We start from the raw sequence: 15744 nt of genomic DNA on the forward strand, positions 1-15744 counted from the left end.
TCTTTCTGAGCTTCAATGGAATGACTCTTACTGTTGCACATTGTTCAGACAGCTCACCGATTCCATCTGCCCATGCAACAGTCATATACGGTGTCAGTTAACCCAGTTTCAACTACAAATGGCATGCTCTACCGGTGTGCCCCTGTTGTACCATGCTCTCTTTGCTTTTACATCGTAGAAGTGTTTCGTCATGATGCAATGGTTGGCCACTTAGCTTTCTACAAAACCTACAAATGTATTAAGCCCCACTGCTTCTGGCCTTGCCTCTGTTGCCAAATATGTGCTTTTGTCATGCCTGCCAGAACTATGAACAACCACCACCAACTCATACTGCTGAACCTAAACCCAGTGCCTTCTGAATTTGTTTGCTTTGACTTGTACAGTCCCTTGCCTCCGGCACCTGTCAGTCACAGTTGGAGTGCTACTGCAGTTGACCACCTGACCTGATACTGCTCCACCAGTGCTTCTGAGGATGCTGAGTTCTTCCTTCACGGAATTATATTGCGCCACGGATTTTTTCGGGCCCATTTCTTTTTGTGACCGTGGCAGAACTACCCTTTCCTTTCTTTAAAAATTTTAGCATGAGCAAACTACTACATGGGCAAAGAGACATCGGACAAGTGCTAATTGACAATTGTGTACTGTTACCAGCGCAGCAAGGCATACTGTGTATAATATTGCACCAGCTATCACCTCACCGCTTCACATACGAGTGAAATGGCAGCTGCCTAAAAGTTTTATCCCAGTATCCTCGTGGCCCAAGAGCATGACAGATGGAGCAAGTACAGTGCTCAGCAATTGAGACGTGATAATTGGACCGCATGGTTTGTGACACATTTTGCTTCACCAGTTATCACTGGGTGATTGCTGAGGGGCCGAATGCAGTCACAGTGCAGCACAAAGGCCTTCGCTTTCTTATGATACAAAAAAATGCATCAGCTTGGTGCCTCCTGTGCTCACCAGTAGCGCAAAAAAAGTGCTAGCTGCCACATGCTCAGAGTATTGTGTATCAATCGCTGAACACTGCACATAGTGTTCATGCATACAATTTACAAAAATACAAATAAGAGGTTTATTCAAGAAAGTATTTGATAATGGTGGCCCTAAATCATGATGTATCTTCAATGCAGGTGATCTACGCTGGGAATGTGGTGGCATTCTAGACAAGTTTTGATTATAAACGAAATGGAGAACAGTTTTGCATTTCTAAAGGGAGCGGCAACTTGATGCTGGTGATTAGTGCAGGGTTACAATTATGATGCCTGTAACAAATGTTTTCATTTAAGTGGCAGCTTTCACCCCTTCTGTGCGACATTATTCTCCTGAATTCTGACCAATATTGGCCAAATTATTTTTGAAGACCGCACCCCAGTCGCCAATATATTTTACCTCCTCAGAAAGAATCAATTCTCTTCTGCTTACGCTGTCCCGTGGCTTGGGTGCTGCCATCTGTTAAAAGCATGACTCGCCACTGTGGCAAAACCAGGCTTGTCCATGGCACTGCTAGAACAATCAAAGTACCGCTGACTAGCTCAGCTCGTCCTTGGCCATTTTTACCAGAAATGCAAAGACGAATCCGGCTCATCCAAGGCACAGAAGGGATTAAAAAAAACAAAATTATTGTGACGTTTCACCATGTGAACGCGGGTTACACACAAGCGTATGGGTGCTGTTCCAGGGTTTATAAGCTATGTTGTCTTACCTGATACACCCACGATGTCACAGGGAGTCTAGCATGTTCTGCGGAAGTCTCCTATGCGCACCTAGCCCGCGCCTTTTGCCGGTCTTGTACAGCTTGTACCCACTTCGGGGTTGGTCGACTTGCACTTGGCCTGCTGCCGCTTGTGTTCCTGCTCCATCCTTCTCGCTCGGCCTCTTGATTGCCAGACGAGCCCAGTACATCCATAGCACACACAGTCCGTAGCAAGGGCCAGAGGAGGCGAACCCCGTGCACTTCCGCCTACCCTCCTCCTCCGCTATGCACCGCCTCCTTCTCACCCCTCCCCCTTCCTCCGCTGCGTGCTCCTACGTACTTTCCCCAGCATGCACTCCTCTTCACCACCTCCAGGTGCCCTCGTCCTCCGGCACTCGCTTCCCTCTCCCAGCTCGGTAGTCTCTGACTTAGTCTTGCCAATTTCACAGACTGGGAACTTACGCTTGCATGGAAAAAAACGTTACAGAAAAAGACATACAGAAAAATTTTTCTACATGACACTAAGTTCAGAAGGCCAAGATAAGATTTAATCAGGGAATGCTGACAGTGCGTAAGTGATGCGATAAAATAAAGTGACTTAAATAGTTTTCGAGACATCCTATGGCATCCGCAAGGCCCAATTTGCAGATAACAGATGCATATTCAAGTTTAGATCTAATTAGTTAATCCAATTAGCTAAATCTAATGGGTTGGTGTTTCAACAAAATTGCAGCATAGGTATGCAAGGGCATGCTTTGCATTGTTAATAATTAGCAAAGTTTATTGTAAGCATGCCATGAGAGCTCATTCATTATATGCACACCGGTCATTTGTCTAGCAGTCCTCGTGTTCTGTGTCTGTTCAAATTATGAAAACAGAGCTACAGATGAAACCTGCTGTACATGTGTGTTCTGTGCAGTGGTGGGTGCCAAGCGCCTGCACTTTGACCTGGGAACCAGCCCACCCTTGCGAAGCCCCCTGCAGAGCTGCGTTCAGTCGCCCGACGTCCTGAGCCCCGAGTGGGCCGATGGTGTCAGCCACAGTGACGAGGTGTTTGCACCAAGACCAACTGGCATCACTCCTGGTAATATAGTCGATCGTGGATATATCAAACTCAAAGGGGGATCGCGAAATAGTGTGATATATCGATAATTCGAAATTTAAGTTATGCCGATCTAAAGTTTATTTCAGAACTCTGCATGCCGCAGACATTTTCCCGAGATCGTGAAAGGGGCCAACTTACCAATTTGCTTCTCCAAGGCCGTGTTAAATGGACAAATGTCGACTTGTGTTTTGCCCACGAATGTTGCAAGTCGCTTGCGCTGAGGAATGGTTTGATATACTATCAAAATGCTAACTCTAAATGTCTGTGACGCCCGGACACGGGACTGTGATGTGCCTCGCATATGTTGAAGTGCTTGTTGCGTGTTTTTATTCAAGCTAAGGTAGAAATAGATGCACTGTGGAAGCAAACTTGCCTTTATGGATACGCGCCATGCTGCTTTCATTGCACTTGTACCGCGAATCATGCATGAACTTGCCTGGCCCCATGTTTGTTACAATCAGTAGGCATTGAAGTGGCCGATCGTCATACGTAGGCAACGAGCCAGGCAGGCTTGGGTTTGTGGAGATTGAGGTATGTGCCAGCGCCATTGCACGGGCTTCACCTGTTCTGCTATCCCTACACCTCTCCCCGTTCCACTCGCCATCAGTTTCAGCAGTGGTGCTCCACTCGTGGTAGTTGGGGGCGCTCGCGTTGCGGGAATAGTAATGTCACTGGAACCTGCAAAGTACCGCAACCGCCGGAGCGCACGCAGGCAACATTGTGCTCCTGTTGCCAGATTTGGTCCATCTCTCAGGCTGTTCAGCGGTGTAGCTTCTTTTTCACTGGTTTATGTTATTGCAAATCTACTTATTTTATCGTCCTTTAGATAAAAGATGAGATGGTATATCTACTGTGCGTGCAATACAGTACAGGTAAATACGACGGAAGATTTTTACAGACGCCTAATTGTATGAAGCGAGACCAGCGATAGGACGGGCTCTCGAGCAGCCGTCCTTTTGTTTGTTTTCCTTCACGATAAATTTTGTTGTTGTTAGGAACTTATCCAAGGAGTATACTAAATTGCTTAACAATGTGCATAATTAAGCAACATTACTCGTGTTTCAAGCATTTTATACGTCGCAGGCCTACGTGGATCTCGCGTTTGTTCACATTGACTGTTTTACCCTCGTAGCTAACTCGTAGCTATTTGACGTGTTGCGGAAAACGTGAGCAGCTCTTTCTCGGGTTTTCTAGTCTTGCTACAGTGAAGAACAGCACGATGGTTGTCTCAGTGGGCGCTGTGAAATCCACAAACAAAACCATATTTGGCTTAGCTAGATACGATATAAATTACATGTACTCAGAAAGTGACACCCATTCTAAATGCAAAACGAACCCAATGCTCGTGTGTCACACAGGATTTTTAGGCTGACTAGGCATCAAGCGCTGCCGCGAAGAGAAACGGACCCTGACTGCAGTGCAATAAAAGGGATTCTAAAACAGTTTATCCAGACCACGTTCTCATTGTTTTAAGCAGTAATAAACAACAAAACATGAGAAAATGTGTATTTTAATGCTCAACAATGACACGTAAATATTGCAGTGGTTTTTCCACTACATTATATTATTTTTGACAATGTCGCCCACATTCCGACGCTCTTCGAGCCACATTTTGCTCGGTTCTGCATATTCTGAGCATCTCCTAGCTTTTCTTGCGCAAGGCAAACCGCAGTCTGCAAATCAAAACTCGTGAAGAAGCTTCTCGATCACATTATGGCATTTAGACATTTCAGTGATACCGCAAAGTTTCTCAGCTTTGCGATATTATCAAATTCACCTGGTGGCAGTGAACTTGTTGCGCCTTATCCGGTGCAGCCAGATAGCACGGCGCTTGCTGTCGCTCTTTCGGCTTGGTATCGCGAATAGCACTTTCCTGGATTCCCGGCGGTTGCTGCACCTGAATTCACAGCACCCAGGCATTTCCTTTCATTTTGTTTTAAGTCTACGAAAGTTACATATGTCCTAAATTACACAAAATGCAAAATCCGACTTCGCACCATCGCCGGTCCCACGAAGGGGGCCGGCACACGCGTGAAGCTCGTGCGTGTTGGTCGCTGATCCCAAGCCAAAGAGGAAGTGCTTTCGACCTTTCGCTCCCAAGTCACCCCGCCGTCCGGTGGCGTTAGCATCGCGACACTCGCGCCATCTCTTGCAATGCGCCGCAACCACTACGACCACCACCGGCGCTTAGCCACGCGGAGAAGCTGGACCCCAGGAGACGCAAGCCATGCAGGGAAAACATCAGGGGACGCGTGAGAGTCGCGCATCCCCACATACTTAAGACCCCGCTAGTTTCGGAACTGACCTTCTGTCCTCGTGTCTTGACCGCCCTAAAATGTCCACATGTCTCTTCGTGCGTGTTCTTGGTGTGTCGACCCCTCGCAGCTGGTATGTCCCTTCAGTCTCGGCCCTTCCCCTCTGGCCTTTGTGTCGGTTACTGCCGATGGATGCTACACACACACTGTTAGTTTCGAAGGTGGCTTTCAGCTTGCAGAACATCCCGAGTCCATTCCCACTCACATGTAACCATGTGAACATGAATGAAACGCATTCATCACGGACCCATGAATGGCACAGCGATGAGCCTTGCACACCGCTACTGCAATGGTTTTTCTGCAAAGTGCAAATTTGGTGTGTGGTGGCTTGGTTAAATTTAAATTGTATAATATAGAGCCGTCAAAGTGGAGGTTGGGGTCTGATTTGTTTTGACTGCTCGTGGAATCCTAAAATTCCGTTCGCCGAAAGCCCTTGTCTATACAAGTCAAACCTGGCGGTGCAGCATCTCCAGTTTAGCATACCATGCCCAGTGCCACTCAGTGAAAAGATTAAATTTAATTGAGTATCATTTCCATTTCCTTCTGGAACACGTATTGAACTGGGAAGCCTTTCGTGTTTTTGGAGCAGAATGGCGATCTACTCTTGCCAATAATGAATGGCTGCAGTTTGCACGAACCATCCATATGCAGCGAGCAAAACTGAGGGCACCCTGCTCATTTTTACTCTGTGGCATGTACTGTTCTTCAGATTCAATCTGCCAAAACAGTGCCATTTTAAATTTGTCAGCATGAAATATTTCTTCTGAAGAAATAAGTGATTGCATGTTAGGAGAAGCGCACTTGCAGAGGTGCAGTGCACCATTCAATACAGTAGAACCCCACTGTTACATTCCGGGGTGTTGGGTTTTCCCGGCTGTTACGTCGTTTTCGGCCAGTCTCGGCACAGCTCCCATAGAACCCAATGCATTGGTAAGCCCGCTGTTACGATGCAACTGTGCGACCGTTCCCGCATCATACGTTGCGAACTGCCACCCCGCGCCAGCCCAAGCAGCCATTTTGACTTTTCATGTCACTTGGCTTCGTGACTTGACGATGGCATTGGCAACCCAAAGTGCCGGGGGCGTCACCTATCACATATTTTTGGTTTCCGCCAGCAAAAAAAGCATGGCCTTTGAGATCCGTATTTGCTATCTAAAGATAGTGTCTAAGACTCGTGGCCCTAAAATTGGCTTTGAAGGATAGATGTTCCGTATGAAGTCCAAGGGCGATAACGCCGTCGCGGTATGCTGTATGGGCGAGTTAAAGCGTGCGAGGGGAGCCGACAACCGCGTCTAAATCTCGCACGCGCAAGGAAGAAAAACAGGGAAGAAGCGCGCCTTTTCCCGTTGCGCTCGAGGCACCAGCGAGGGGGAGGGAGGGATAGCGGGCGGCCTTGTACTCTGGCAGCAACGCCCGTCGGCCGCAGTCGCGCGGGCCGTATCTTGAAAGCGATCGGCGTTGGGGGCAGAGTCTAGGCAGTGTAGGTGCGTCGGCGGCTCATAGCTTTGTGCGTGTTGTGTGTTCTCAGCACTCAGTTTGCGTTGAAGCGATAGACAAGCGCACAAAGGTCACTTCGCTCGCTGCAGCGGCGCTTCCTCACGCCAGCGTTTGACAGTGCGTGTCCGCACTCATCGAGTGTGATGTGTTCATGTTTGCCTGTGGGCGCTGACACCATGCTTGTTAATATAATTAATAAGCGAATGTTTACACGTTTGTACGGACGATAAAACTACTATTCTTACTTTGTATAGCTGTCTACTAATTTGCTATCGCAATCGATGCTTAGGCTTTCGGGCGAAAGTACAACTTTTTTTCACACGTAAGAATTAAAATAATATTGTGTGCAGTTCAGCACTACTCTCATTTCTAAATTTTTCCTGTTTCTCGGCTCTTGCATTTCCCGGCTCTTATGTTTTTTGGTTTTTTTTTTTTTTACGGTCCCGTGAAAAACGTATCAGCGGGGTTCTACTGTTTCTTGAATGTTGCGGTAACGAGAGTTCGATGTAGGTGTAGAAAAACGTATCAGTGGGGTTCTACTGTTTATCAAATATGGCTGTCAATGAGAGTTCGATGTAGGTGTAGTACATTACTATACTTTTGCATGGGATTCTCAAGGGGATTTTACAATTGTTCAATATAGAAAACAATTCTATATATCCGAGTTTGACGTTAGCCAATGACAAGGACAAGGTTTTAAGTGCAAGTGTTGATGCTGACCCGATGACAAGACAGCGTTTTCGGAAAGCTACCTACCGTAAAATTCCGAGCAAGCACCCCCCCTCAAGTAAGTCGAAATTACCGGCAAAGTTAGGGGGGGCACTATCCCGGAACGACTCCAAAATTCAAAATGGCAACGACAAAATTTTCCCGACAAAAAAAAACGCAGTGGGAATGGCACTAAAATTTTATTGAACATGAACTTTATTAAGCCAAAGATTTGTTAGTGGTGTTTATCACTCTCAAAACCACCGAAAGAACTACAGAAAGAGCGCATCAACATTCCACCAACGCATCACCGTGACCGGCGACATGAACATTGGTTATGCAGCTTCTATTCCAGGCAAAATTATGTCCGCTAGAGTAAAGTGACGCGTAATTTTCACTTTATTAAAAACCATGTCCACGGTGAAATGTTTAGCACTAATTAGAGTTCCGATATAAGTCAAGCTCAGCTTCAGTGCATGGCTACCGACAGCGGACCGTGGCTCGGCCATGCTCGCATCGCAGCTGGTGGCACCGCAAATATCACCATGTTTTCTTCATCGTGTGAAATTATTGCAAAGAGAGGGTAAAGCAGCAACGACGGTAACAAAACATTGCTGCTTGGGAGCGTCGGCAGTTCGTTCTGAAGCGCCGTCTGCTACAGATTCAAAGTGAACTGGAAAAGGCCTCGCGACGATATCGGTAGCGAGTGATTAGGTGCGGTGAAGCTGCCGGCGACGCCAGAGCATAGCCGCGACCACTCCTCTGTCACCAACTGGTCACGTCGCTGTGCTGCAGGGAAATCCTCTGTGCCATGTCAGAGGCAGATCTCGCTGTCGGCCGGTGGTCCGTGAACTACAGACCGCCAGCTGCAGTTCGCCCCGATGCGCACGTGTGCCCACTGGGGCGCCCGGGTGTGACCATGATTCGATGAAATGGCTCATCGGGGCACCCCGACGCTCACTGGTGCAATTTGCCGAATTTGTCATTATTTTCGTGGACTGGATGTGGCAGGCCAGTGTTGGTGCAGAGGGGGGAAGGGGGCTCTTTCATGGGTAGGGGCACTTGCTCGGAATTTTACGGTATGCTTATGTTTAAGACACGTTGCTTAAGTGGTTCGTTGATGCCCAGTCCCTTAACATTCTCATCAGTGGACCGCTAATACTTTCCAAGGCAAGAAGCTTTGCTTCCCTGTTGGACTTTCCCAATTTCAGCCCGGGCAATGGGTGGCTGCACCGGTTTAGAGCTCACCATGGAATAGTGTTCGAAACCGTCACCAGCGAAGCAGACTCGGTGAACATCGAGGATGTCGACGCATGGCTGTCCAAGAACATTACAACGATAGGAAGCTATGCTCTGCGGGACACATACAATGCCAACGAAACTGTACTCCTCTACCACATGCTGCCGCCTGTAAAGGACACTTGTGCTGGTGGAAAGCACAGTAAGCTTCGCGTTGCCATCCTGTTGTGTATGAACATGGACGGCAGTGACCGGCAGCTGCCATTTGTCATCGGGAAGTCTCGCAAGCTGCGGTGCTTTGGGAGTTACATTCCAGTGCGTTCAGGCACAACACAAAGGCCTGGGGGATAAGCAAATTGTTCAGCGAGTGGCTGGTTGAATTTGACCAGGACATGACAAAGCAAAACAGGCAGGTCCTTCTTGTGCTCGACAACTGTTCAGCGCACCATGCGTAGCTTTCCCTGACTGCGGGGACCATTCTTTTTGCTGCCGAACGTGACATCCAAGATTCAGCCGCTGGACATGGGCATCATTCACGCGCTCAAGGCGTCCTATCAGCAGCGCGTAATCCAGCGGATGCGGGTAGTAGCACTTGATCGAGCAGATGCCAACGTCCCACTTCGGATCTCTTTATGTGGAAATGCTTAAGGCTGCCTGGATTGAACAAGCGGCAGAACGCATTGCGAATTGCTTCCATAAGGCGGAGTTTATGTCCCCAAGAACAACAGACGAGGTTGTAGAATGGCCTTGTGATCCGACAAAAGTGGAGCCGTGGCAACGCGTCGTTGACCCGCAACAGGCTGGACCTGATGTTGCTTGGAATGACTTTGTGCGTGAGTACAATGATGCCGAGATAGCTAAGCCATGCAGTGACAAAGCCGTTGCACGTGAAGGCGCTACCCAAAGGCGAAGACTCTGATGAAGATGCCGAGGATGCTGACCTGCCACCAGTTGCCGTAAGCGCTTCAAAGCGGATAGTTACATCGCATCCCTGAAACAGTTTGTTGGCAGCAAGGGCCTTGGATAGGAAGGTATGGCCGCCTTGGAGAGGCTTGAAAACACTGTGATGGCATGTGCTTCGAATAAACAGAAGCACATAGCAGACTTTTTCACGGTTTTTTCACGATTTCAAGTCTCTTTCACAATTAGTGCGGACTTCTTGCGAAAGTGCAGTAGGAATTCCTAACCACTGCTGGCGCCCACTGCGAAGAGCAGAAGTGACCCACGGCAAGCCGCGGCTACATCGGACTTATCATTTCCCGACCGCTGGCAAGTAGGCCTAACTTGTCAATGGTACCATCATCACCAGTGTACTAGCCTGACCGCTGCAATACGGAACGCCGTGCGGCATCTGTGTGCACAAGTGCCAACGTCTCAGCAGCTCTACCTGCAGTGTCGACGGCATCGCATGCCACTTTATCGCTGGTCTCCATGGACACAGACGCTTCTGCCCATGATGCCGCTACCTTGAAAGCTGCTGGTAAGCGTCTCCCTTCACAAACTGCCATGGACTTAAACAATGAACAAGATTCGGCCCCGAATGCAAAGTGTGCGTGTACGACCGCTTCCCTGTTACCTGAAATGCAGACGCTGACCCCGTACAAGGCCATCATCAAAGCACGCGCCTGCGTCGACCTTTCGGCTTACCATCGAAGTACATTCAAGTCACTCTAGATGCATGTCTTCACACGACAGGATTCAGAGGATTCAGTATCCATTGACGGACAAATACGGTGTTGGTGTAGATACTGTCGCTAGACGCAGTTAGTCGACTCCAGCAGCTTAGGCAGATTGTTCCTCCAGATGGCGAACATATGCCTGTCCAGGCCTATCTATCATCAGGCTTCGACCTACATCGGTATGTTGTTGCTGGCGTTGACCTAAGGGAAGACCAGGACACCCTGTGCAGAGAGCTCTTCTGCCCACAACATACCATCGTTGCCACACGCCACATGGGCAAGAGCGGTACTTGTCCCATCACTGTCCAAGATCCCTTAACCCCACCGGAGAAGATGTACTAGTACTATGGCTGCATCCTCCACCCTCAACCTTTCAAGCCTGCTTTCATATTTTGTTATGGTTGCTACAAAAAAGGACACTTGAAGGCATCATGCCCCTACACACAACCGGATGCTGACATGGACGCAACAGCCGGCTCCAATTTTCGCTGTGGACTTTGCAAGTGTGATGGCCATGACATAACGTCACCTCAATGCCCGACTAAACGAAACGCCACGCGAGAGGTTTGGCATAAACCCCAACACAAACGATCAAGACCACTCGGGCGTTACGCAGCTGAACAATCGTTTCGAGATCTTGGCGGATTTAAAACCTGCGACTCCTACATTGCAGAGGTAACGCCTTCCACGGAAAAGAAAAGTTACCGTGCTTCGGTCAAAGAGCCGCACAGGAGGCCTTTTCCGACAAACCCTGCACCTCCTCCTTCGCAAACGGAAACACCAGACGATCTCGTAGTATTGGATACGAGATTGACTTGACTTCAAGCAGAGGTGGATCACCTTCGGTGCCGTCGAGAACTGCTAACAAGACGAATGAAAGCGCTGTGCACATCATCCCGTGACACAAACGTCCAGTCTTTTCAACAACCACGCAATTCATCTGCTGACCTGACACCTATGGAGCTTTTGCTATAGCCGAACAGCTTACATCACTGTCACAAGTTGTGGCCTCTAATCTTCTGAAATAATGTCGTCGCAACACACCCGGGCAAGATAATAAGTGAACTTTGCAAATGGGTTCGCTTCGGTCATCATGCTTCTTGGGCAGTACTGCTTCAAGGACCAAATGCCACATTACCTATCCCATCTTTCACTTTATACGGTTGAACCCACTTATAACAATACCGGTTTTAACAATATATCGGTTATAAGAATGAAAAGCTTCTGTACCATCAACTTTTGGATGCTTTCTATGGTGAAATAACCCGCTTACTACAATTCCCCCACGCTGCATTTTCGGTTATAACGATAAAGCCTGGCTACTGGGTGTCTGTACCGAAAGGGAATGGAATGCGAAATCTTTGGAAAGAAACAAAAAAATTGAGCCGCTGCAAGCCGCCGTGCACTGTGTTCCAGCCTTTTCCCCATTGTCACCCTTGCACACCTCTCTCCCGTTGCCATTCCACCTCTCCGAAAACGAATGCGTTGTGTCCATAGCTGTACACCGAGCCACCCCCTGGCACACGAATGGACCGCGTCAGCTGCGCTGATAGCAGCTGATTGTGCTGGGCGCTCATTGCTCATTGGCCCCTCTTTCTGTGCAGTTCTGCCAACGGATTTAGTCGTTCGTGCTCGTCTTTGTTGGTTGAGTCGAAGTCGTTCTGGGCCACGTCAGTTTCTCAGCCTCGTTTCACTCGCTGCCAAAACGGAAGATGGCTGATCCACCCGCTGATCATCGGCAATGCACGAAGTTGCCGGTAAAAAGAAAGCGCACCGCTACAGATTTGAAATCGTAATGCTTCTAACCGATGAGGCGACCGTCAGGAACGTACTTGCATCAGAAAGTGACGGCTACAGTGACAGCAGCGATGACGGGGTAGGAGGCTGCCTCAACGTTGTCTTCACAGGAGGTCCTGCAGATGATTCAGTCCCTCCGGAGCTTAGTTTTCGTGAGGGACCTTTGTGAGAGAAGGATGTCAGCAAGCTTCCCGTAAAACCAGCAAAGCTGACAGACATGGGGTTATCTCATGCAAGCCAGTGAGAAGTACACTCAACATCTGATTTTTCGGACTCCCTAGAGACTGCGAAAACGTCTGAAAAATCGGGCAGTCTGAAAAAAATGAATGCATGCCTTTTACTGCCCTCAATTGCTCAAATTGCCACAGGAACGTCCAAAATACCTCTCAAGGCCTGCCAGTACACTTATTAGGGGTACCGTAGCTCGTACTGTGGTAGGAGACGGCGAGTGCTTGCATGTATAATTGAGGAATACATACCGTGTCCAGTGATAATTGCCCCTTCCCACTCTTGATATGCTTCACCGCAATACGTCGCGTACGCTTCACTGCATAACACCACTGTATTGAGGCGAAGCTGACTTTCAGGAACCGGCAGTATGCAACGTGTCGTGCTTTCCGAGTTTGCAAGACATTGGCGAGGATTATAAAGGCGGAGTCAGCGCCATTGCTAACAGCGGCGGATTGTTGCAATGAAAAACACAGCACCTAACGTAAAGAAGCTTGGTAGCGAATGTCGAAGTAGCTAGGGCTAGCGTTGCCGCGGTGGTGGCTACGGCTGCCACCAGATCTGTGTGCGAGAGCGCCAGTTCGAGGAGGCGAGATAATCAAAATGGCGGCGGTGTTGGCTGCGATTAAAGCCGTTTCGGACATACGGTCATAGCAAAAAGTCCGGCAAATCGGACGGTGAAGGTTTCTGCGTCCGAAATTGCAAACGTTTTTATACATTAGTTATAGCATAGCGTACGCAACTAATAGCGTACACTATACGCTATGGTAGGGTGGCTAGAATGTGGAGTTGTGAAGTCGGACATTGGCCCAAGAACACGTTCCATCCGGGAGGGGCGCCGTAGTTTCTCGCGGCGGCTGCATACCTCGAGGCGGGCAAATGATTCGGTTGCGCTTAGTTTTTTCGCTTGAATGCTTTCGATGCTGATGAGTATTTTTAATTCAGCATTGTAGATGCTGAAAGAATTTAATGAAGCATTTCATTGGTCTTATTCCACGTAGAAACAGCGAGCACCGATAGTTTTAAAGCGATGATTTTTGCGGCCACCTCTTGCCGAGGTTGGCACCCTTATGCTGCTCATGCCTTGATGAAAGTGAAGTTCATAGGAATCACCATGGAAAGCCAGCACATTGGAACAACTTTAAATGTGACGCCCACACATTAGTGACATATTTGAAATTGTAATAGTACTTTAAAGGGAGGAAGTTCATGCATGATATCGGGAATGTGGTAAAAAAATTCTAAAAAGTACAAAGAGCTGGTGCTGGTGACTTCATACAAGTTTATTGAAAATAGCGCAGTCATTGCAGAGCATCACTCTTTTACAAACCACAGGGCTTTTGACTTTTTGACCCTTTTGACATTGTTGTGAGTAGCACACTGGTTTAACTCCTTGAGCAAAAACTGAACATGTGTTATGCAGTAAAACCTAGCCACCGATCCTGTTAGAGCAGTGGAATTCTCCCTGCAGCCAATCTGTAGCACATTGGCTTCTAGAAACAAGAAATCCTTGATCACTTTTCGGTGCATTCAGTCTGATCTCGAGGGTCTGAATAAGGTTGTACAGACAGACTGATGGGTGGATGCGGTGGAATTTACTCGTGAGATGCGGCAGCATAATTTTGTCGTAACCTGGCAGCTTTACATTTTTATTGTGACAGCAATTATATGGACACTCCAAGCGGATTTCTGCCGTCAGCGTCGCCATCGCCGTGAGGTTCCGTATAGAGTCCAACGGTGATGAAATCGTCATGGTGCGCCGTATGCTGTATGTGCGAGTGAAAGCACACTAGGGACATGCGCTTTCATGGGGAGCGAATGCATAGTGGAGAGCAAACACGGCTTCTTCCGTCACACGAAGGGCTTTGGGGGGACGGGAGGGAGGGAGGGAGGGGAGGCAACGTTTAGCTGCGGCACTAAATGCGTATTTATATACGCATTTGGTCGTAAGGACTTACGACGCTACTCAACGAGTGTCCCCTTTTTATCTCGTCGATAACCTCCGTGCCACCGCCAGAGGCACCGGCAACAGTCACCAACGCTGCGCGCGTTCGGTGCGAACGGGGGCATAACGCCTACAGTGTCAACAACAGTTCTGCACGTTGCTGGTGCTGCTGCATGTCCAAGCTTATACAGCTGATAAAACTACTATCCTTACTTCGTATAGCTCTCTGCTAATTTGCTATCACAATTGATGCTTCGCCTTTCGGGGGAAACAGCGACATTTTTTTCTTCGTCATTGACGGCATTCTTCAAAGCGTGTCAAGGAATAGCGACAGCAGCTCACATCACCTACTTTGAAGAATTACTTGGGAAACACAAGAGAAACAGGGCTGCATTACACAGACAACGAAAGCTACCTCGCACAGCACCGTGGCCTCTGAGACTGACAGGCTCACGGCACCCCCGACGGAAGCGTCGAATTTCCCCTCAGCAGCCGGAACGTGCAGCGGGGCCTCAGGCAATGGTGGCGACGCCACGGTCTTCACACCTTCCAATTCTAGCCATCCTAGCTATGGTACAGCGTACGCTAAGCAGCGCACGTTTATTACAGTTTTAGTTGACCTGAGAGATCTTCCAATCTTGGAGGCCATATTCCGTCGTCGCGCCTATCTCTCAACTTCATCGATAGGTGGCTCTGATATCTCGAAGGTTTCTCTCATTAGTCTTCGTCTCGTTTAGAACGAGAAGCGATCTCGAAAACTCTACAAGGTTATCCATAATACACTGTCGTTGAAGTGGCCTGAGACTAGATGAAAGCCATTTACGCGGTCATTTTCTACGAACAAAGTGAATTCTACGAAAGCAACGCCAAATTCAATTCGAAGTGGGCAGCAGGCAGCGCCGCCATGTTTTACGTAAACCACGCAAAGACAGTAACGCTAAATCTGAGAAATAGCGTGCGTGTGCTATACGATATGGGCCATTCAGTGTTCTGCACATGCGCAGTGACGACCTGCTATTTTATAGCGTACACTAAACTAAAACTGTCTGTTGACTCTACGTGGCGGTCCCGCAAAGGCATCCGAATTATCGGGCGTTGTGGGGTCTCACACGTGCTTTCAGGACAAAGGAATGACAACACAGTAGTGCAAACAATCAAACGGGCATTTATTGCATCTTTCATACACTAATGCACACTGGCCGAATTACTGCGCATAGCACATTCACATGGGCGTGCAACAAATCAAGGAAGTCCGACTCACCATGACCGGATAGCGAGCGAATATATTCACCCGCATGCTAGACACCAATCGCCTAGTCGTTCACGTGTATGGTCACACGAATGGTGGTAGGTTCGAACGATTCATGTTCATCCATTCCGGTGTCCTGCTCCTAGCCTCGCGGGACGGTCCCGCGAAGCTGGTCGGTGCACGTGCGAAAGGTCGGCGCTGCCTGCCGCCCCCACGCCGAAGAGGAACAGCCTTCTCTCTTTTCCGCCCACGTAACCCCTGCCTTCAGGTGGTGTTAGCAGCACAACCT

General features: G+C 48.6%; 1 protein-coding gene across 5 annotated transcripts in view; it reads left to right on the forward strand.

Annotated features, from left to right (window-relative positions):
* The window catches only part of LOC119441305 (serine/threonine-protein kinase greatwall), a 273862-nt gene that overhangs the window by 198840 nt on the left and 59278 nt on the right, over window positions 1-15744 (forward strand). For all 5 annotated transcript variants that reach the window (XR_007465401.1, XM_037705927.2, XM_049661143.1 and 2 more), the window contains one exon: window positions 2613-2777. Coding sequence is in view for 4 of the 5 variants with exons in the window: in XM_037705927.2 (XP_037561855.1) it covers window positions 2613-2777 (165 nt within the window). In the remaining variant the exon portion in view is untranslated. The remainder of the gene's footprint in view (window positions 1-2612; window positions 2778-15744) is intronic.

The sequence above is a fragment of the Dermacentor silvarum genome, chromosome 2 (assembly GCF_013339745.2).
Source record: "Dermacentor silvarum isolate Dsil-2018 chromosome 2, BIME_Dsil_1.4, whole genome shotgun sequence".
Taxonomy (NCBI): Eukaryota; Metazoa; Arthropoda; class Arachnida; order Ixodida; family Ixodidae; genus Dermacentor; species Dermacentor silvarum.